This window comes from Neltuma alba, unplaced genomic scaffold (assembly GCF_004799145.2).
Source record: "Neltuma alba isolate B1F8T4 unplaced genomic scaffold, ASM479914v2 tig00005084_pilon, whole genome shotgun sequence".
NCBI lineage: Eukaryota > Viridiplantae > Streptophyta > Magnoliopsida > Fabales > Fabaceae > Neltuma > Neltuma alba.
In genome coordinates, this window is record NW_021633971.1 from 571,634 (window position 1) to 594,019 (window position 22,386).

General features: G+C 39.3%; 4 protein-coding genes across 6 annotated transcripts; 2 read left to right on the plus strand and 2 right to left on the minus strand.

The window, feature by feature from the left end:
- Positions 1–596: 596 nt before the first annotated feature.
- LOC114746684 (two-component response regulator-like APRR3) lies at positions 597–4,904 on the plus strand. Of its 3 annotated transcripts, XM_028934941.1 has the most exons (9): positions 601–994; positions 1,779–1,940; positions 2,044–2,174; positions 2,279–2,431; positions 2,926–3,097; positions 3,188–3,521; positions 3,740–3,774; positions 3,862–4,490; positions 4,590–4,904. In XM_028934941.1, the coding sequence occupies exons 1-9, from the start codon at positions 766–768 to the stop codon at positions 4,692–4,694; spliced, it is 1,950 nt and encodes a 649-aa protein (XP_028790774.1). In that variant the 5' UTR covers positions 601–765; the 3' UTR covers positions 4,695–4,904. The 3 variants fall into 3 exon arrangements, with proteins under 3 accessions (XP_028790772.1, XP_028790774.1, XP_028790773.1); XM_028934940.1 differs by having other exon boundaries at positions 604–994; positions 3,740–4,490; XM_028934939.1 differs by having other exon boundaries at positions 597–994; positions 2,926–3,521; positions 3,740–4,490.
- Positions 4,905–5,691: 787 nt separating this feature from the next.
- LOC114746692 (NDR1/HIN1-like protein 26) lies at positions 5,692–9,900 on the plus strand. The gene is made up of 2 exons (XM_028934950.1): positions 5,692–5,702; positions 8,571–9,900. The coding sequence occupies exon 2, from the start codon at positions 8,649–8,651 to the stop codon at positions 9,285–9,287; it is 639 nt and encodes a 212-aa protein (XP_028790783.1). The 5' UTR covers positions 5,692–5,702; positions 8,571–8,648; the 3' UTR covers positions 9,288–9,900.
- A 2,789-nt stretch (positions 9,901–12,689) lies between these two features.
- On the minus strand, positions 12,690–14,090 carry LOC114746690 (uncharacterized). Its single transcript, XM_028934946.1, has one exon. The coding sequence runs from the start codon at positions 13,910–13,912 to the stop codon at positions 13,007–13,009; it is 906 nt and encodes a 301-aa protein (XP_028790779.1). The 5' UTR covers positions 13,913–14,090; the 3' UTR covers positions 12,690–13,006.
- A 2,557-nt stretch (positions 14,091–16,647) lies between these two features.
- On the minus strand, positions 16,648–19,633 carry LOC114746685 (protein TRANSPARENT TESTA GLABRA 1). The gene is made up of 2 exons (XM_028934942.1): positions 18,290–19,633; positions 16,648–17,005 (listed from the first exon to the last, which is right to left on the minus strand). The coding sequence occupies exon 1, from the start codon at positions 19,320–19,322 to the stop codon at positions 18,291–18,293; it is 1,032 nt and encodes a 343-aa protein (XP_028790775.1). The 5' UTR covers positions 19,323–19,633; the 3' UTR covers positions 16,648–17,005; position 18,290.
- Positions 19,634–22,386: the final 2,753 nt, after the last annotated feature.

Below are 22,386 nucleotides of genomic sequence, written 5' to 3' on the forward strand. Positions count from 1 at the left end.
TGCCGCCCTGCCCAATGCTTGAGCGAGTAGAGCAGGAGTCCTGTTGGAGGCGAGTGACAACGGGGCGCTCGAACACATTTTGGAAGATAGCTTTTGACAGCGCTCAATACCACAAACGGGAGATCCTAAAAGAACAACGCCACGTGTCGAAAACTAATCCATAAGATTGATTGGCAGACTTCGAACGCTCGAAAAATATCTTGGGAGGAGAGATTTTTAAAATCTCACTAATATCTTTGGTGCGGCGGGACCCACAAAGGGCCACTTGTCTCTCCCACAGCGAAATATCAAAGCCGAAAAGGAGAAGGGTAGCCGATGATGGGGATGTTGTTGACCCTTCAAGCCTCCAACTTTTTTATCATTTTCTTTTTCGAAGGAAGAACCTCAAACTCAAATATCCACCACCAAACAGGAAGCGTGAGGAACCCAATGGCTATTTTCATTTTGATCTTCAGCCAAAAGATCGATCTGCCTGCTGACGTGGATCGTGCGGGCCATTACCGTCAGGGAACAGATATTTTGTTGTGGAAGATATTTTCCAAGCCGTTGGATTTGAGGCGGTTCCCCGTGGAATCCTCATTCGACGCCATCGGATTTTCTCTTTTAATAACTTTCGTCTCGCTTACGAGGATTTCTTTTTACCCTCGCGTTTTCGTTTTTGTCTGATACTCCTGGGAATCCGCCTAAGGCTCTGCTCCCGCATTTGATTCCAATTCTATAGAGAGAGGGTGAAAGTGAAAGCCTGAAAGTGGGTGGTGGGGAGAAATGGGTGATTTGAAAGTACTGGAAGCGAAGGAGAGTGAGAAGGAGAAGGAGAAGGAGAAAACAGAGGACGAGGAGGAAAGTGGAACAGAGAGTAAAGAGGGTGAATTGAATGGTCTGATGAGGTGGGAGAAATTCTTGCCCAAGATGGTATTGAGGGTTCTCTTGGTTGAAGCTGATGATTCCACCCGCCAGATTATCACTGCGCTTCTCAGGAAATGCAGCTACAGAGGTCTGACGCCTTTCCTACTCAAGTTGTTTTCTTCCTTCAATTTTATGGTTTTGATGTGTTTTTCATTTGCCTTTGTCCTTTTCTTCCTCTCTGGATATTGATAATGGGTGTTGTCGTGAATGTTCAATATGAAAGGACAAGTGGGAGATTTCTATGGCCTTCTTGATTTTGCTTGAACTAGTTCGGATGGTCTTACTCCTCCCATAACCCCGATTAAAATGTCTAATATTTCTTGCTCTTTGGTTTTTCTGGAGCTTGGACTAAGAAAATTGACTTGTTCCACAAACTAGTTCGGTGTCTGTTTCATCTTTCTCTTTCCTGGTTTGCGGGCTTAAAAGCATATAGGTCTGATACTTTTTCGTCTTTCCTGGTACCAACCTTTTAGAGCTGAAATTATAGTTCCTTAACCTTCTTTGACCTTGACCTTCTCTGGGAATTCCGAGGTTTTAGCCTTTAAGGGCCTGGTTTAATCTCATACGGAGCGAACAAGCAGGCAGAGCAGATTAAAATAATATATATCTACATAACACGCGCGCGCGCGCGCACACACACGGAATACTCCCTTTCTAGTGTTATGTAATACATGGTTGCTTGGGACAATAAAAAAGAAACAAGTTTACCATTTTCTTCCAGGTCCGCCAGGCCCAAATTCCTGAGCAAAGGGTGGGGTGCTCAGATAAGGGAATTTGGGTTCCTAAAGGAATTAATAGCACCTTCCAACTAAGTCCAAATCTATTTCCATGATGTCGGAACTCTAATAAATTTTTCCATCCATTTTGGGCAGTGACTGCTGTTCCTGATGGCCTGAAAGCTTGGGAAATGCTGAAGGGAAGGTCGCACAATATTGATCTAATACTGACAGAAGTAGATTTGCCTTCCATATCTGGCTATGCGCTTCTGACCTTAATTATGGAGCATGAGATTTGCAAAATCATTCCTGTTATAAGTATGATACCGAGAGTAGAATCTCTGGCTGTTATAATTATTGGCTTCCTTTCCACTATGTCAACACAAAAGTTTAACTGTTCTGGCTTTTTCCTGCACTCCAGTGATGTCCTCGCAAGATTCGATTAGCACAGTATACAAGTGCATGTTGAAAGGTGCTGCTGACTATCTTGTTAAGCCCATTAGGAAAAATGAGCTGAGGAATTTGTGGCAGCATGTTTGGAGAAGGCGATCAGTATGATTTTTGCACCCACTGTTCTCAGTTCTGTTCATTCTTTTAAATACTTGAATGTTATCATTGATGAACCTTTTTTTTTTCGTTATTTATTTTTGTTTCAGTCAATAATCAGTTTAAATGGTCTCCAAGATGAGGGTGTTGCTCAACAGAAGGTTGAAGCCACTGCTGAAAATAATGCTGCTAGTCGTTCAAGTGGAGATGCCGCATGCATTCAAAAAAATAAGGAATTAATTGAGAAAGGAAGTGATGCTCAGGTTGGTCTTGCTTATCTTAAAAATTGGATGAAAAATTCATAATCCTTTCATGTTTTGAATGGTGAAAAATTGTCCTCTTCATTATTTGTGTTGTGCAGTGAAAAAACTAGAACGGCATTTAAGTAAAAGATAATCTCAGTTGAAGTTGATTTTTCTTGGTTATAGCATGTTGGCATCAAGTCTTTGTACTTATCGTGTGCCATCCCCTCCCCGCCTTCTCCGTTAAATTCATTTGTTGTTTATTACAAATGAAAAGTCTTTCCAAAAGCAGCAATGACATCTTTAGGGCAAGATAGGCAAGCCTACATATCAAAGTCTAAAATATCACAGATTTTTTTTTTAAAAGAAATTTAGTTACAAATTAGATAGAAGAGGACTGGGGAATATGCATTCTTTTTAATCTTTATAAGACTCTTGTTGAGTGGAATCTGCTTTCAGTTTGGGTTGGCTACCTGAAGTTTCATATAGAGATTGCACGTTGTTGTCTCATGCAGAGCTCCTGTACAAAGCCTGATTTGGAAGCTGAAACTGCCCCTACGGAAAATGTTGAAGAATTTGCTCATCTAAGATGTGGTGACTCGTGTCCGAGTGATGAAAAGATTCAGGAGGTTGAAACTTGCATTCATTTAGGCCTCACATCGATTGTGCATGATAATCATGCTGGAGGTAAATTTCTAGAGGCTAAATGCCTTGGTGTTATATATTTATTCTACTTTACAAGGAAGAATCTAAATTGCAGCAACTCTTATTCATCAGGATCAACTTTGGGCATCTGCAAAAATGGTAAGACAGGCACAGCTCATGGCACCAATGGCTGTCCAGAGAATAGGAGTGCTAGTATCGGTGGTGAAACTCATGATAATCACTATGTTCAAATTAGCTCTTCCCAGGAAGCTATTGACTTGATTGGAGCATTCCATGCTCATCCAAAATGCAGTCCCAAAAGTTCCACAGTCAATTGCACGGGCATGTTTGACTTCTCTCCACAGTTAGATCTTTCCTTGAGAAGAGATCATCCCAGCAGCTTTGAGAATGAAATCTCCAAAGATAGGCAAACCCTCGTGCATTCCGATGCCTCAGCTTTCAAATGGTGAGGACTCGAGATTTTTTTTCCGGGGAACTTCGAAAGATGGTTCAATCACATATAAGATTCTGAAAATTACCCCACAAAAAAGCTTTAAGAATCAAATTAAAATTAGCTTTGTTGAAGTATTTCTGTAAGTTCTTGGATTTTGTTAGGTTGCTTCTACGAACTCCCTCTTCCCAAATAGCTCTCTTTTCTTATTAATTAAATGATCTCTCATGCAGGTATACCAGCAGACAGTTGCAAGCACCACCAACAGGTCTCACTAACTTTTGTGATATAGAAAAAGAACAGGGAACAAATTGTGACAAAAATAACTCTTACGTTGCTACTGGCTATAACTCAGATAGTTCAACACCGAGTATGCAAAGAAGTATTGTGTCACCCACTACGGCCCAATCTAAAGAATCTAAACTCGCAACTTCATTCTCAGAGCAGCCGCGTTCCCTCCCAATTCCAGTAAGGGGAATAAGGTTCAACGATCTATGCAAAGCCTATGGTTCTGTCCCTCCTCCTATGTTTTCTACGCGGTCAGATCCACCATTAGGGCCAAATCCAACATCTGCTGTGTCTACCTTTCAAGCGAATGCATATTGTCTGTCTAATGGCAAAAATAGTTCAGAGCAGCTTTATGAAGCTCGAGGTCAAAGTGGAAAGAACCTTGCAAGCCACATTGTTTATGTGCAGGATCACAAGTTGGAACATGTGGAAGATCGAGGACATATTTCTCCTGCAACCGATCTAAGCAGAAGCAGTAGTTTCTGCAATGGAAATTTGAGTCGCATGAACAGCATTGGCTACGGCAGCAACTGTGGAAGTAATGGCAACGTTGATCAGGCTGTCATAGTCAGGACTGCATCAGAGGTGAAGAATGAAGATCTCACAAACAATGCAAATTCTCATCGATCCATCCAAAGAGAAGCAGCCCTCAACAAGTTTCGTTTGAAAAGGAAAGAGAGATGTTATGAGAAGAAGGTCCTCTACTATTAGCATCACCTTATGTTACAGTGCCATCATATTTCTGCCAAGACTTCCCCTTATTTATTTCCTAACTTCACCTTATACTCGTAACAGGTTCGGTATGAAAGCAGAAAGAGACTTGCAGAGCAGCGTCCCAGGGTGAAAGGACAATTTGTTCAAGTGCACCATGAACCTCAGGCTGCAGGCAAAGATGGCTGAGAATAAGAGCACCGTTGTTAGTATAAATAACTACAAATTCTTTTTTCTTAGGAGTCCTTGAATACCGGGAACACATGATCTGTATATGCTGTCTAAAGTCATTTCCTGGTTGACCCTTCTTCTAAATCTTGACATATAATGTACCTAATGTAACATATGACCGTTATTATATTCAGTTTTAGAGGGATCTGCCTGGCTAATTATTTATTTGTAAGTATTTGTTTACTCGCAAGAACTAGCTGATTACTCATGTAGGGGCTTCTTAGAAAATAAAAGGGCAATTTTCCAATACTCGTAAAATCAATCAACTTTTAGCTACTCGTTCGATATCATTAATTTCTTGATTTGCTTATCATCGTTTTATGTATGGTTGACAGTTTCTCAAGCAAGCTTTACTAAAGAGTGCATTTGAAAGTGTTTCAAAATGATTACTCTTCCACCACCATATTTGCCAAAAGGAGAAAAAGAAAAGGGAGGAAAAAGGAAGTTAAGTAAGGAATACTGGCAAAAAAAAAAAAACCAAATTGGCTGGTTTAACCGGTAACTCAGTCAATAGTCTAATTTGGTTTGGGTAATAAACTAGTCAAAAGTTGAATTGATGTCAAACCGATCAAATTGAGGGGGATAAACTGGTAAAAAAGGGCATGAACCGGTTTGAATAATTATGTTGATGTGGATCTTTTCCCCCCTTATCCAGCTCCTAATATCTTAGTCACTAAGTGATTATTAATTTTAGTTATTGATAAATCGTAAAAATTAAAATTCTCAATATTATTGAACTTTGTTATTATTACAATCAAATTATTATTATATTTTCTTATATTTTGTTATTAATGGTTATTGATGTTGTTGTATTCAATTAAATCATATTATTTTAATATGACTAGTTTGGCTGTAAATTGATCTTGTCTGACTAATTGACCTTTGAACCACTAACTTAATCGGTTTAGTGTCGAGTTCGGTTTTTTGTTCTTTAAATATTAGACTTTTCCCGGTTAGCTGCATAGAGTACGACGCAGCATAGGCAAAGCCACCATCCTTGTGGGATTTGCCGTGCTACGCTGAACTTGGGGATGAGGACGATTAACTATACGTTACTGATTTGGAGATTAAAGGGAAGCAAATATGTGAGCATTAATTAATTCCAGAACCTTAAAACGGTCATCATCCAGGGTCGGCTTCAACTTTCAAGTTGTATCGGACGATTTATCTCATCACCTGAAGCTTTCAGATGAATTGTGGGCAAATATAGACAATCGGACAAATGCGAGAAGCCGCCATCAAGGGAGCAATGATGCCAAAAGTTGTCTGAACAAGTGTTTTTCCTTTTTTCTTTTTCTGTCAAATATATGTATGCAATATACACTTCCCAACAGCCAATTTAAGCTAGCTTGCATATTTATCTAGAGACACAATTATCTATTTGGCTGCTTGCTCAGTTTTGCCAAATGTTTGGCGGAGATCCTTGTCCGACAGTACACAAAATTCAAGGAACTAACATATTGAATCCAAGCTTCAAAGACATTTCGTATTTCTTAGGAAAAGAAAGCAAAAGATCAGTTCTTTTTATTAATCATGAAGAAACTGCGGGTCCTAATGGTCCCAGATGAAGAAATGAGCACTAAAGAACTGCTGGGGCAAGAAAGAAAGTTGAGAAGATGAGAAACCAAACCACTAAGCTAAATGGGGTCATCCACATTCTCATGATTGAAAGGCCCCAATAATAACTGGAAGAGGCAAAGAAAAGGAAGCTTCAAAAGCAAGACTAATATTAGACGTCTCTGCATGCCTTTCAAACTCCTAAGCAATAGGGTAGGCTTCTTATATTGCCAAGTTACCATGCATTTATTCAACCACTAAGAAATAGTTCACTGACTGTATAATCGTTCGTCTGACGTAAATCACTCAAGCCAGTCCTCCTCAACTTCAAAAGCAAAAGAAGTCGTTTCTTAAATTTTGTAGATTTCCTTCACTTTCCGCTTGCTCTGTTGCCTTGTGAAGTCATAATAATTAATTAGACAATTAAATTAGAAATTCACAAGTCAACAATTACGGTGGACACGGGGAAGAAGGAAATGCCACCAAGCCGCTTGCTTGTTAACAAAGGCTACGTGGCCAAAGTTTCCCCATCGCTTCGCGGCTCTTCAAGCCATTGTTTTTTCCTTTCTGACCTTCGGTGGTTATAAGCTGAAAGGAAAATGAGGCCACAAACTCGGAAAAATTGCAACGCAAAACTAACAAATCAACCCAATCATGTATACAGGTTTAAGCACATCTAAATTTTCTTCTCTTAGCACTCACGTCGTCCGATGTAGCTGCACCCTCATGTATAATTAGAATTCTGTCACCTTTTATTTGTAGGAGTTCATTTATGCCACTAGACTTTATTGGCAAGTGGTACCAATATTAATATCTAGAGTTTGTCATATAATAATATAAAAATCTACATGTTTTGATTTGGTACAAGAACTTCAAGGATGTGAACTAGATATATTATTTCCTATTCAAATCCTATTGAAAATGTAAATAAATATTAATAATAAACTATATGAAAAAATCTTTAAAATATTTGTACTGGTTTTGTTTGTAAATTGAATGACGGTCACTTATGTTATTTTTAGCGAAAAAAGACCATAGAAGAGTACTTAAGAATAAGTGGGACCCTCCTGCAATTCAATGCGTGTCCTCTTTTGTATCCATGTGTACCCTACCCATTCTGTGATTACAGCTGGTAATCATCACCAGTGACATGCACATTATGCGGCTAATTGGTTTTATCTTTTCCCAGCACAAACATTAGTCCCTTCATTTGTCTAAAACTCTTGTGTGGCTTAATATAGTAGACTAATTCTGAGGGATAGAGCTCCCTCCGAAAGTATAACAAATCAAAGGAGCAAAATTTGTTCACCTTCTAGTTGCCAGTGCACAGCAACATGCCTGTAACTGAGTCTTTCTGTGAATTATTTATCATTCAGAGCTATTAATTAAGCATCAAGCTCATGGTTTTTTATTCGGTTTTAAAGTAATTAAAGTTCCGGAAGAAGTTCTTCAGTTTTTGTCTGCAATAGGAGTTTCAGGAAAGGATTGCGCACTAAATAGCACCAATGAGGGCATGCTGGATTAGGGACAGTTATAGCCACAGATTTGGATTGTAGCGTTTCATGGTGGTCTCATTCATTTCATTATGAAAAAAAGTAAGAAAGTGACCAAAGCGTGTTGCGGTACAAAAGCACTTATTCTACACATTTATCAGCAAAGTTACTTTTCTGCTCTTTCTGCACAGAGTTCAGGTGTGAAATTTTGCTGTTGTTGAGCTATGTACTTCGTATGTCAATCTAGTGGTGGCCCAAAGGCATTGCTTGTCCCACCGACACCTTCATCCATATAATCGCTCGCAATGAGCAACAAGCAATTGGTTAATGGTGGACGATGATGCAAGGATCAATAGCTTCACATGGATCAGATTGCACATAAACCTATCTCGACGGTATGAAATAGGTTTTTGTATGGTTCACAACGCTACATTTCCCTTAACTTCGTCCCGCAGGAACTTGTAAATCACTTTTTAATTTCTGCTATATTTCAGCCAACTACACAGTTCATTTATGCATATGCCTTAATGATGAATTTTCCAAGTCTTCGTCATCAAACGATTCAATATATGCAGAAATATCCAGAACACCTATATATGTGTGATGCGACAAGAAAGAGTTTGCCTTACATATACAAGAATACCTATACGTATGTACGGGTGTTTTCGAGTTTTGTAAATAGCGACTTAATAAGCGAAAAAAGAGTGGGCATGGGACAAATTAATTCAGGATTTTGCTCTATTTATAACCCATCCCACCCCTCTTGTGATTCACCAAGAATTAGTATCTATGCTGCTTTTTCTCTTCTCCTCACCCTCCCTCTCATCTTGCTCACAGTAATAACCCTCCTTCTGTCTAGTCGATGTCTCAAATCACAATAAAATCTCCAAAACACTGTGCTGAGCACAAGCAAGGCTTCAAGATTGAAAGAAACTACAAGAAGCTCTTTTGGGCCCTCTCTTCATTCATCACTGCAATTCTTCTACTATCACTCGCGATATGGGTCATCCTGCGTCCTGCCAAGCCTCAATTCTCCCTCCAACAAGTTGATGTCTACCAGCTCAGTCTCTCAGGTTCCCACATAAACTCTTCCATTCAGCTCACGCTGCTCTCAAAGAATCCAAACCAGAAAGTCGCCATTTACTATGACGACTTCCAAGTATACGCAACCTACAAGGGCCAGCTGATAACTTCATATACCTACCTGCCACCGTTCTACCAAGACCATGAAGAGAGCAATCTCTTGACGGCCTCTCTGGTGGGAGATCAAGTCCCTGCGGCTCCCTCACTTGGCTATGAAATGGGTCGTGACCAAACTGTTGGAAGACTGGCTTTGAATCTCAAGGTAAGTGGAAGGCTACGGTGGAAAGTGGCAACGTCGGTCACTGGGCATTATGGGTTCCAAGTTAATTGTGTTTCAGTCATGGCCTTCGGACCCTCCGTACCTCCTTCTGCTCCTCTCACTTCAAACCAGGCTGCTCAGTGTTCTACCACAGTTTAAACTGATTTCCATTAGTATAATGAATCTACTACTATCATTTCTGAGATCTGCTTTTGGTTGGTGTAATTAATTTACTTATGCGTGTATGTTTGAATGGTAAGACTGGAAGTTAGCATTTAACAAGTGTGAATTGAAAAGGAGAAAAAATAGTGCCTGTCAAATCCTTATCTGTGGTTCCCCTTGTTGTCATTCCTTCAGAGAGATTCTTTATCGTGTCATAAGGGACAAATTGGACGGTACATATAGACATCCATACTAGACGTAAGTCTTAATTCTATTTTTAGGTAAAAAAAAAAAAAAAAGTATTAATCTTCTTCCCTTTGGACTTGTTTTACGCCGTTTGGGAATTTCACGTCCGCGTATGTGCATGGGGAAGTGGATTCACAAGTATTGGGGTGCTAGGAAGAAAAGAATTTCACTTGAAGAATATGCAATGGAGATTCCAAGACAAACAAACAAGACCAAAATTGGTGGTTTTCTCGCCAAGGTTCTGCAGATTTCATGTCAATTCCCTACCTTTAAGAATCATAGACCATAGGCATGCCCAAGATATGGAATTGTACAGCCATGTCTGAAATGAATACACCCAGGACGGAATTTCAACACTTGGTTTTAAAGTGAACCATTTTTTCAAATGCAACACACCATGCCTCTTGAACCAACGAACCTTCTAACAACCTATATATTAGGGATGAAACTATTCTCTAATGGTTTCTCAAGGGCTTGTGATGATTTAATCAACTGTAGAAGCGGTACCACCTGCAAAAGTAAACCCACTTAAAGTCTGTTACCTAATTTCATATCAGATTGTTTCTCTTTCCCCCTTGTTAAAACCATATAAAATCATGATGTGGACAAAAATAACTCCACCACCATTGCCTTTTTTGAAGAAAAGCCCTGTACCGCAAAATCATAAAGTGGCATAACTTTTTGAAGATTTAAAAAGCCAGAACACTCCACTCTATATGCTGGTCCCCGATGCCATGGGGAGTTAGGGACGGAAATGAACAAGAAAGTGGCATCTCGCTTGATTAAAATGATTATCAAATGGTCTTGTGGATTCAAGTGGGTTTACTTTATCGCTAAGTATGATTTTACGAGGTCCATCGGAAGCGTTGGCCTTGGATGCAGAGGAAGCCAGGAAGGGCATGTCCAACACTTGTCCTACTTCCAATTTTTCTTCAGAATTAAATCACCAGCCTTCCTTTAAAGATATCCTTTTAGAAAGTAACTTTTAATCTGTCCATCTTGTGACAAGTAAAGGCATCCTGCTAATAGTTATTAATCGTTGAATGTGAGAAATTTTTTTTTTTTTTTATTTTTAATGACAAAACATGAAATCTTAAAAACCCTTTCTTTTGTTAAAAAGGTTAACAACATAGTTTCACCCAAACCAACAAATTTGCATTTGGCGAAACCGGTTCATAATTCCAAACACACTAAAATAACACAGAAGCAGCAGCAACAAACCTTATACCTATCAAATGGGATCAACTACATAAGTTATACAGTGCCATTGTACTCTATTATCGACCAAATATTCCAATGAGATAATAATTCCAAACACACTAAAAGAACCATGTTGGGCGCTAGGTTGGGAATAATCAACATTAGCTTTCAACCACGGGTATTGACTTTAGGGAAGGAGTCAACCAAAATTGTCGTTTAGCACATATCTATCTCCTGTCTTCTCCCACTCAAGCACCAAGCACCTAAAGAGAATAAACCATCTTCAGGAGTTGAATGAAGAATATTGCAAAGAACTGAGCAGATGAGCAAAATGGGTGCCCAGAATGCGATCTCAAGAACATGTTTGCTCTCACTAGTTAGATCACCCAGCACCCAACCAAAATACGCCTTCTACTATCAAATGCTCTCCCCACTACTCAGCAATAGCTACGAGGGCTCACGCGGAAAATGTCCGAAGAAACAAAAAACCTGGACGGAGACGTGAACACCTTCCTCATCTTCATGCTAACACCGTAGTCATTTGTTTTTTAATCTATATAAATTAATTTGGGTTCTGAAAATGAAGCCCACCCTAGATGCTAGCAGACCAAATTAACACAAAATTCTCGTTCACACAGAGTGTTTGGAACTTTGGATTAAACGAACAAACCCAAAGTCTTTCTAGCTTAAGAGTTTGTAATTAGACCTCTATTGTTTCAATGTTTCTTTAATCAAGTGCTTGTCACGCACTGGTTTCTCAATGTTTAATCCCCCCCCCCCCAAAAAAAAAAACACCCGAAAAGAGAAATAACGGTGGCAACGGGCAAAGGGCAATCGTACGAGGCACTAAATGTTTGGCATATTAGCGCGAACACACGTGTATGTGTACACAGGGGATGCACATGCATGTGCAAGACAAATGCTTCATTTTGCCAGGAAGTCTCCTCTGTTTTGTCAACTGCACAAGCACCTGGCACAATATCCGCTGTCAAAGAGAGGCACCCACCACGGCTTGGGCTCTCATTTTAAACATATCAATACAGACACCTTGAAGAATATTACAAAGAGTGAAAGCCTAGCCCGCAGCAATGTGTAGCTGAGGCTATGTCTTTGAGGGGAATCAATCTGCTATCTGAGTCATATCACATTATGGTCCTGTCTTGACACCTCACTCTTTGTTTGCAACCAAACCAAGTGTGCAGCTTCCGTAGACTTTAATACTTCTCTAGCAATAGACGGATGTATAAAAAAACCCTAAATTATAAATACATCACTAATCCCTATCCTTCGGATGACAACCTTTCATCACTTGAACAACCAGCGGAATTGCTGCTCGCGTAAGGATTACAAATCCAATCGCCTAAAAGATTCCGATCCGTAAACTCGAGTTGCAGGCTATTATAATTACATATCCACGTGAAGACAGGAGCACAAGAAAACAGCCTAAAGAAGTATGAGCTTAACAGCATCTCATTAAGCCCAGTTTCGAGCTGCAAGAAATTACTTCACTTCCATTGCCATCCAAAACTACCAAGAACATATTAGATCATTGACTCTACTAAATGCACACCGCCAACATATTGAACAAAGTAATGCCAATACAGAGCTTCAAACTAAAAATCAAAACTTAGCTTATGACTCAACTATATCTCGTGTAATCCCTTACAAGTTCGTTGTAAAAAAAGTCCGGGGAGAATTCGTTTATAGAATCTAAATCATGTCTTCAAGATTTTGCAAATGGATCTAACAAGTAATAGCCCAACAATAAACCAAAAGACACCTAACATGGAGTAGATATGATGATCAATAGGGATCATCAGTGCCCTATCACTGTACTAACCTATAATATCAGTTGAGTGAAGCAAGTTTTGAACCGCTGAAAAAGTTAGTACCCAAATCGCTGTGTCTATTTTTTGCCAACAAGTGATGGCGCGCATTCAAGAAAAGGAACCTTCGCGAAAACCATTGTCCAATTATCCGGTTTTACAACCAACGCTGCTAAAGCCGCATAATTACACAGAAACAAGCAAAAATCCTATACGTCTTGAAAACTGAGCTGGCCACAAAGATATCATGTAGTAATTGTAGTTTATCTCCATCTAAAACTATAATGGAGAATGATAACTCCATCTAAAACTATAATGGAGAACGATAATTATGGTATGAACTTATTTACCAAAACCTCACATCACTTTACAAGATGAAAATTATTCGTATAATACCGTATAAAAAACTTGAAGTTCGAATGTTAGCTTCAACTCAACTTCAAATCAAGATTCCATTGAATCAGCACTAACCCACGTCCAGTAATGCTTCTTCACAGAGACCGCCTTGTCAGCAACACTTTTTTCGTCAAGATTTCCATACTCGTCAACCTCAAACGTACAAAAATCTCCCTCCGGCAACCCCTCAACAGTTGCATTCAAGGTATGCAAAACGTAGCAACCAGGCAAACCGGGATACGAATCCGAATTCCGCTCCTCCACCTTCATCCCATATGAATTCGGATCAATCGTCACAATTTCACAGACGTCCACATCGGCCTCAGACCCAAAAACCACAGAGCCAAGCTCTTCTTTGATTGCCCTCATAGCAGCCGATTCCGGGTCCTCACTGGGTTTCATCTTCTCCGATAAGGGTCGGCCCCGTTTTCTGACATTACCGTCCGATAACTCCTGGTGTGACTCAACCAAAATTTTCCCATCTTTGCCGAGGACTCGAACCGTGACAACCTGAACCGTGCGAACCGGAGGAGTGGAATCAGCAAGAGAGGTTTCGCCTTCAGAGAGTTCGAGCCAGAGGTTGTGAACGTTCTTGGTGCCCGGCTTCACACCCCAGGAGGCGAAGGAGTCAGACGGCAAACGGGTCTTGAGCCACTCGGAGAGAGACTGCGGAGACGCGAAGTTGTGGCGACGAGGGAGCAGATTAATCTTATGGTTCGATGCGGAGTGGGACATGGCGGGGATTTTAAGAAAACGACGAGGGTTCAGGGGGAAAGAGAGGAAAGGGCATCTGGGGGAGACGGTGGACTTAGTGGACTTAGTGGAGGACGTGAAGAGGAAGCAAACAGAGAGAGCTGTGAGGAAGAGATCCGGTAAGGTGGGGAGTTTGTGGGGAACGGAGAGGAGATTTTCGTGGATGTTGGCCAGTGGCGACGGCGGCGGCGGCGGCGACATGTCAACAACGGTGGTTTCCAGAGTGAAAGTTGTGTTGTTGTTGCAGCAAAAGTTGGTCGTTAATGGTGAGGTCCATAGTGGGCGAGGTAAGGAGGGGGAAGGAGGAGGGCGAGAGGCAGAGTGGGGGCGATCGATTTGTGGGTAGGAAAAAGAACGAGAGGTGGAAATTGGAGTTTGTTTGGAACAAGATATCCTCGTCTTGACGAACCCTTTTTCATCCTAGGTCTTCATTCTTCAAGATTAAATTCATTACGTTCAAAATTGTTTAACCAAGGGAGAATAATCCAAGTGTTAAACGGCTTGGTACTGTTTAAATAAGGTTTCGAGTTCAAACCTTAACGTATGCAGAAATTTTCGTTGAGAGACTCACCAACCATAGCCAGATGAGCTAAAATTTTTTTCCAATTTCAATTTAATTAAATCCAAACCAACGTAGCTAATTATTAAATTATAACATTTTTTACCAGCATTAAATTGTAACATTTAGACTACTAATTTTGCATATAATGAATATTATTCAACTCAGTATTATTTTTCTAATAATTAAAAAAATGTAAAATAGTTTATTAAAGCTCTTCCAAATAAAATATATGTAGAATTAGGTGGGTTGACTATGATAATTGTTTAGGAAATCAATCCATATTTCTATATATTGATGAAGTTAGTTTATATGCATTTTACTTAAATTTTAGTTGCTTGAATTTGTTTATCAACTAATTTAATCAACTGGATTGAGTAATCCAAATAAAACTAATGAAAATTCCTAAATTTTAAGAGTTAAACCACCCTATATGTTCATGCTTAGGACTGGGTTTCCAGGCCATAAAAAAGAAAAATCGGCAAACCCCGCGGGGTTAGGTCGACTGGCTGGGGTCGTCCTAGCTTAACCACGGATGTCGGGTTCGAGACGTGGGAACGCAGCACTCCAAGGGGCCAGGGGGCGCCGTCCGTATGGATCCTTGCAAGCCCCCGAATCCGGATTAGTCTGGGGACGTTGTCACGGCTAAAAAACGTCTATTTCCCTGAGATACCGGATGGAGTAATCCAAAAAAGAAAAATCGGCCGTATACCAAGGATGGGTTGGCCTCCTGTGGTGCCGTTTCGCTAAGGTCCCCCGTGGAGAAATACAAAGGATCCACGTGGCACTTTCTTTTGGTGGAGCGGAATTAATCACCACGGCTTGAGTAGTGGATTCCGTCTCCACCCTCGCAAGGAATTTGAATGCTCTCAAAGTCAACTTAAGTAAAGATATAATAATACCCAGGAAAAAAAATATATATATCATAAGATGACTTGTGAGTCCCCAAGACTCTCCCTCTGAAGTAAAAGAATTAAAAGAATCTGATTTGCTCAGAAAACTCCGACCGGTCTCCTTTTACTAACAGAAAACTGATAGTGATTTTTCTTGCTTCCCTTCAGTATTAATGCCACGAAAGGATCATTTTGGGAATCATCTACAGACTTGCTTTTTTGTTCAAAGACTTAGTTGGTAGTTCAGAATCCATTACGGTGCTGTTAAGCATAAGTGGAAAATTAGGATATTACCATAATTCCTTGAACCGAACGATTAGCATAGACTAGTCGTCGCAATCATCTATCAACTTTTTACTTGTACATGACAAATAAATTTGGCATGAAGATGAAGGCGATGTCGATTTGAGGATGAACTTGAACAATTACGTCCACAACCAGCTAAATTTACACTGCAAATCCATCCAACCATCAGAGTGATCGGGTATTGCAGAAACAATACAGAATAATTCCAAGGACTTTTCTTGCCGATGTCTCACGTCCTCTGAGCAGATTCATCTTTTTATATTTTGGCAAACCTAATATGTCTCATAAACAGCTAACCTTGCAGTTTGGTCTTCATGGAGATACAGAGTATGCTAAAGTTTCAGTGGGAAGTCAGATTGCAATATATGCCAAGGAGCTTAATTGTGGTGGCCGATGCTTTAGCCAAAAGAGGTATATCCGAGTCTTCTATCTCGCCTAACTGTCCCGAGCAACTGAAGGAGGTTCTCCAACAAGACTGTTTGGGATTTAATTCCCTTTGATGTAATCTTTATTTATAGGCTTTAGGCCTTCTTTCTTACCCAAAACAATAAATCAACAAATAAACAGCTAACCTCTCCCTGTAACTATTTCAGACTTCAGTAAGTGGCCCTCTCATTATTTAGTCTATTAAATAGCCTCCCGTTCACTGCAACTCTGCAAGTTATTGTTTATCTTCATTTCGCAGTTATTGACTTCCTGATCTGAGTTTTAGGCTCCTCATCCAACAACTTGCCGAAAGCTTTGAAGCTAAATTTGAATGTGTCTATATGAATATCTAGAAGAGAACTCAAGACGGATTTAATGGGCCCCACAACAACTTCTATCAGGGGATTTAATGGCTGTTGAAATTGTTAAGACGTGCGGGGTACAAGGAAAAAGATACATCTTTTCAGCTGACTTTTTGCTGACACTATTCAAGCATGCGGCAGTCTGCATACCAATCTCCAATCAGTTGCTCCATATGTTGGCATTTCACTTTTCATTATACTAAATAAAACCCTAAACTAATAGTCTCTATTCGAATTCACAAGAGATGCTCTCTTCAATTAACGAAAGGTATTCTAGTATTCCCAGCTGTTAACAGTGACACTGGATAGTTACTTACCCTCTACTTCTTCACTTCTTCACTTCTAGCACCTAGATTACGTTATCTCACGAGAAGCCAAAAAAATAGCAGATATCCCAATATGCATTGATAATTACAGAACTGAAATCCTACGAAGTTCCATTACTTTTATCACCTCAATTGAACATATTGAATGTCGAAGAAACAGGTACATAGAATACAAAATGGGAGGCGAGGGAACAATCACAGCTACTCTATGCTATAACATAATCCAAGAAAAATTCAGTAGTCCAGAATCCTATTACCAGCCCAATAACCATATATTAACACATAAAAAGGCCATCGTTTTAGAACCAAAACATACCTTCCCAATCAAGATCAATTTCTATAAAGCAAGCTCTAATCTTAGTGAAACATGAAGCCCTGTGTCATGCAAGTGAGTCTTTACCTTCCAACTCGCATGAGGATATCTGCAGCATGAGGAAACAATAAACTGTAGTGAACAGAGCAGAAATGATAAGGGTGCTTATAATTTTGACAATGTAATGAACAACGGAGATTTTCCAATGAAGACATATGCAAAATGTAGCAAAAAAATATCATCAAAACATCTAGGATGCTAGGAAATTGATATTAACAACAAACAAAAGAGATGGAAAGCTAGCATACAGATAAAACGAGCACAATATAAAAAGCAGATGCAACAACAATGAGCAAACCCAAGTTAAATAACAATGCCTTTAATTACAGAAGAAGGTAACCTTGAGCAGATTAAGGAGAAGGGCATATACAATAACCAGACGAATCAAACTTTGAACAGGAATTACTGGAATCCTGTGATTTGAGCCAGTAAACAAGAATCAAATGTCTCGCCAATTCATCTGGTTTAGTTTCCATCGAGTTCCCGCATATTTCTTGTCAGTCACAAAGTTGGACCATTATTGACCAACTTTGATTTAGTTTCCAGCGAGTTCCCGTGTGTTTTATCGGCACAAAGTTGGGAAATTTTCGCCCAAGTGTGAAAAACAGATGACCGTTTTAACTCCTTTCTGTGAAGCTCAAAACAAATGCTGCGACACGAATTTCATTAAACCTTAGCGGCTTGGCTTTTAATACCTTGATCGCTTTAAAAAATCCAACGTGCCATGAATAACGAGTGCCACTTCACATCGCTCTTCCATTCTCAAAATTTTGCCATCAAGAAACTTCTAATCCTCTGATTCGGTTACCTGAGTTGTTTCTTTCTACTTTCTACCAAGAGCTTGTTAGTGATTGTGATTCGTGAGACTTATGGTTAAGTAGTTTTGTCACATCTTGAGTAAAATCTGCTTCCGCTTCACATGCAATGCATACACCGGCGCGCACATCATTTCTGACTCCTACAATTTTGATTTAATTTTTACAACTCACAATTCGGAAATTACCCATCTGATTTCTGACTCTTGTCATGATTAAATAATGAGAATGGAAGAACAACTTTGGGAGGTAATATTGGAACAAAATCTTGCGATCATTCCTTTAGTAAACACCAAATTTACTAAGAAGTCTGATATCTTCTCCATAAAGATGGCGAAACACATACCCAAAAAAACAAAACGTCACCAAAATGTCCTGAGGAATGGCATAGGCTGAAAGCACTAAGAATTATGTAAGAGCAGAAGAAGATATTCTAAGTTAAACGAGCCCTTTATATGTACAAATTCATGCTTCAGTACATTGTAAAAATACTGTTCTATCGGAAGTTGTTCTCTCACCTCAAACCTTCAAAAGCTGCATCTTGTTCGCAAAAGCAATGGCAATCCAGTCAGGCTGAGCAGCAGACCATTGCAGTTGATTAATTTCAGAGGCAGCAGAATACATAGACATGGGATCAATTCCATTAGGTCCAGCCACAGTAGGCAACTCCCAAATAAGGGCCTGCGAGTCATCCCCCGCCGAACAAATATGCCTTGAACTCTGAGGAGCCCAAGCAATAGCATTCACGCAGGCACGATGCCTCTCCAACTCCGCCACCGGCATGGTCGGTGATCTAATATCCAATATCACAATCTTATTGCTATCCATCAGTATAGTGGCCATGTACCTCAGGTCCTGCTTATTCCAAGCCAACCTGAGCAGAGGCGTATCTGGCTGCGGACTCTCGTATATAATCGTGGAGTGCTCCTTGTCCCTCAGGTCGAAGATTCTAACAGAACCATCCGCCGAAACAGACGCAAACACTCTAGCCTCGCCCCAAGCAATATCATAAACCTCCTTATCGTGCGCAATTAACTGCGTTTCGACAACCCCCTTTTCGATATCCCAAATCGTACAAGTAGTGTCGATGCTGGAAGTCCCAATTCTCTTGGGTTCGATGTCGTTCCAATCGAAGGAGGTCAAGGGGGCACAGAACTCGCTGGTCTTGCTGTTGTTAAGAAGTGAAATTGTGTCGACGGAATTTTCCCGAACCTCCCAGAGGCGAAGATAGTCACCGGAAGTCGCGAGGAGGTCGGAGGAGGACTTTCGAAGAGTAGAGTGGGCGTTGGGGTGGAACATAAGTTTAGTAGGCGGGTAGGGGTGGTCGAAAGAGAGGGAAGGTTGGGGTCGAAGGGAGGGAGAGTCGGCGTTGAAGGAGATAATATCGACGCGGTTATTGTAATCTTCAATGAAGCTACCCACTGCGATTCGTTGGTGAGGAGAAGCAAGAGAAGGGGCGGAAGAGAAGGCCATGGCATAGATTGGATAAGGGGAATCATAGGTGACGGAGTGTTCGGATCTGAGGCGGGATTCCTGAGCGGAGCTATCCATTTCCTTGCTCTTCCCGGGAAAGTGATGGGAAATGGGGATTATAAGATGGGGAAGCGTCGAACAGAAAAGTTAGGTTGGGGGGGGGGGGGTTAAATTACGATCCGCAGAGGCAGTCAAAGCGCAAGAAGATTTCACTTGACTTAGTGCCACGGCACAAGAGAGAAGAGGACGTTTGCCGGAGGGGGGAGCACGCCGAGATTGACGACGGAACTTCCTTTGATTTTTCCGCACTTTGGCCTTTATAATTTCTCGACTGAATCGAATCTCTACAATATTATTGGCAGAAGATGGACGTTGGATGGGGATAACGGTCTTGACCATTCCAGCCCCAAATGCAGGGCAACATTTCTCTGCCTGAAGTGAAAGCCAGAGAAGAATAATAAAACCTTTATAAATGAAGAAGTGTTTAGGCAGAAACAAAATCATAATTTTAAAAGTGATTTTATGATATACAAAATAAATATATAAAAAAATTTATCTCGATTTATAAAAAAATATCTTTGAAAAACACTTTTATAATTTCTCGAACACCTCTTTAATATTCATTACGAAAATCATTGCAGGCTAAAAATATGAAGACGGATGCTGGCACTGTTTTAAATAGCATCTTTAGTTGAGGTTTCTTTTGTTATAAAAAAAAAGAAGAAGACGGAAACACTTGCTCTTTGAAACAGGAGAGAGAAAGCAAGCTATTTGGAATCATGATAACACTCTCAAGCCCACCGCAATAAGCCTGAGATTGGTTCTTATTGGGCCTGTCCTATATCTTTTATCCAAACAAACGGCCCAATTCCCAGACCCCAGTGACCATCTTGATTCTCTGAACAGAGGCCCGACTTTTATAGGGTCTAATAGTAAAAAAAAAAACTTATTTTTAATCTGACTTCTAGAAAAATCAGATTAGATAAAATTTAGATTGGCTAATGTGATTTATGTTTGGATTGACTTTTGTAAAAGTGAGTTTGTAAAATAAAAAAATTGTTTGGATTATGATTGAATAAGTAAGTTTAGTTTGTAGAATGACTAAATGGGTATGATTTTTATTAAATGATAAAAAATAATTAAAAATATAATTTTACAAAATATAATAATTTTAAATTATTATAATAATAAAAATTATATATAATGAATAAAAATATATTTAAATTAGAAATTATAGTAATGTGAAAATTTTTGAACCAAATAACATCACATAGTTAATTGGATGATATACTTTCCATAATTTATGTAAATAGAAAATGAAAAATAATATTCAAAATTAAGAATATTATAAAAACTATTAAAAATTATTTTCATTTAAAAGAATATTAAAAATAAATAACCAAAAGCTGATTGAGAAGCACACAATGTATATAGAGAGAAGCATAAAAATAACATAAACATAGGGTAAAAATGTCTTTTAATTCTAAAAAGTTACTACTGTGTAAGTCATAAGTAAATTTTTGGTGCTTTTACAATCGTGTTTAAAAAAAAAACTTTTGATTCACAAATCAGATTGGTCAAAAACCATAACAAATAGCTTTCAAATCTACAAGTTGACTTATGGCACTTATAATTGACTTTTACCTCCCAAAAAGCTTTTCCAGAGAGGCTGATAAAAGATTTGAACAGACAAGTAGCGGTGGCTTCAAGTCTCTGTCTCTTCAACCTTCACGAGTGAATAGCAGCAAGGAAATGGGCAGGCATGACGGTTTGGAAAAGGATGTGAAGTTATTAAATAGGTGCGACGTTGAATTCAATTACAAACCAAACCCCGAATTGCATGCCAAGCGTGAAATGTGAATTAACAACGATGAGAAGCAGCATGTTTCTGAGAATGACATCACGCATTGTGTGTCAGATTTCACGCATCAACAACATTTTATTCTATTTTATGAGGACGAGATGGATGGATGCCACGATGATTTTTTCATTTTTGTGGTTTCCCCCCGGGGGGGCCCTGGTCGCTTGGTCTTGTAGATTTGTTCTTGCTTGCACGATTCCGCCACTGCTGATGCATATGTTCTAAATTAAACAAGCATTTCAGTGAGCATTTCTTTTCCTCTCCTGTTGATGATGATCTGATTGAAGGATTAATGATTAATAACTTCCCCGCACAAGTGAGTGTTCTCTTTCCTATTATTTGTACGGTGCTGTTTGAATTACTTTATTTTGAATGATTTTGTGCTGTACGACGCAAGCATATAAAGGAAATTCTATCAAAGTGTTGTAAAAGAGCTTCTTTTTTTTTTTTAATAAGGAAAAAAAGTAATTATGGGGGTTTATCAAACAAACAACATTTAAATAATAGATTATTACATTCCTTATTTATTAGTATAATTTTTTTCCTATTCAATATTGATGTAGAAAAATTGAAAACTTTTCAAAACATGTCCTTACTATGAATAAGCGCGAAACTTATTTAATTTTAATTTCAAAGGGGGACAGTGGATTGTAAAGCGTCGTCATAGTTATTATGAGATATAGTAGAGGTCATTTATGCATAAGAGGGGGCAGTATTCTTCTCAATCTTATATGATACACAATTTTGAGGATAATCTCTTCCTACTTATGATATGTGGTTTGAATTAAGTTATTATAAATTATCTTGTACCGTGCGAGATTAAAATATGAAAAAAAAAAAAACGTTGTCTTACACAACAGTAAAAATTAATTGATTCTCTTGCTCTGTAAACACATCTAGTGGATATTTTTGAAACTACGATTCTAGTTAATTAATAATCTATATGATTTGATTACTTGTAAGACCAGAGAGAAAGTATGCCCCCGTGAGCAGACAACATCTTCAAACGAGAGAACAACGTCTGAAAAGCGACTGACCGAGGCGTGAAGGGTGGGGATCCTTTTATTAGCCTCCTCTGCAAATAAAAACGGACATGAAAGTCTGGGGGAAACTCAGAAAAGGCTGGTAAGTCGTGGTGGTTGGGTCACGAGGGCATTCTTGTTGGCTGCGTGGTTGGATTCTGCCCGTGAGTTTCCTGATACTAGACAGTTAATTGAGTTTATGAATTATAATTACTCAAAGGACGCGCATGACTTGGTCTAAAATATCCCCCCCTTTTCT

Bases quoted from the DNA above. Each gene is read 5' to 3' on its own strand.
- LOC114746690 (XM_028934946.1), bottom strand. From the start codon at position 13,912: ATGTCGCCGCCGCCGCCGCCGTCGCCACTGGCCAACATCCACGAAAAT.
- LOC114746692 (XM_028934950.1), top strand. From the start codon at position 8,649: ATGTCTCAAATCACAATAAAATCTCCAAAACACTGTGCTGAGCACAAG.
- LOC114746684 (XM_028934939.1), top strand. From the start codon at position 766: ATGGGTGATTTGAAAGTACTGGAAGCGAAGGAGAGTGAGAAGGAGAAG. The intron at 2,175-2,278 runs GTATGATTTTTG...TTTTTGTTTCAG, and splicing joins ATGTTTGGAGAAGGCGATCA to TCAATAATCAGTTTAAATGG. The intron at 3,522-3,739 runs GTGAGGACTCGA...TCTCTCATGCAG, and splicing joins GATGCCTCAGCTTTCAAATG to GTATACCAGCAGACAGTTGC.
- LOC114746685 (XM_028934942.1), bottom strand. From the start codon at position 19,322: ATGGATAGCTCCGCTCAGGAATCCCGCCTCAGATCCGAACACTCCGTC.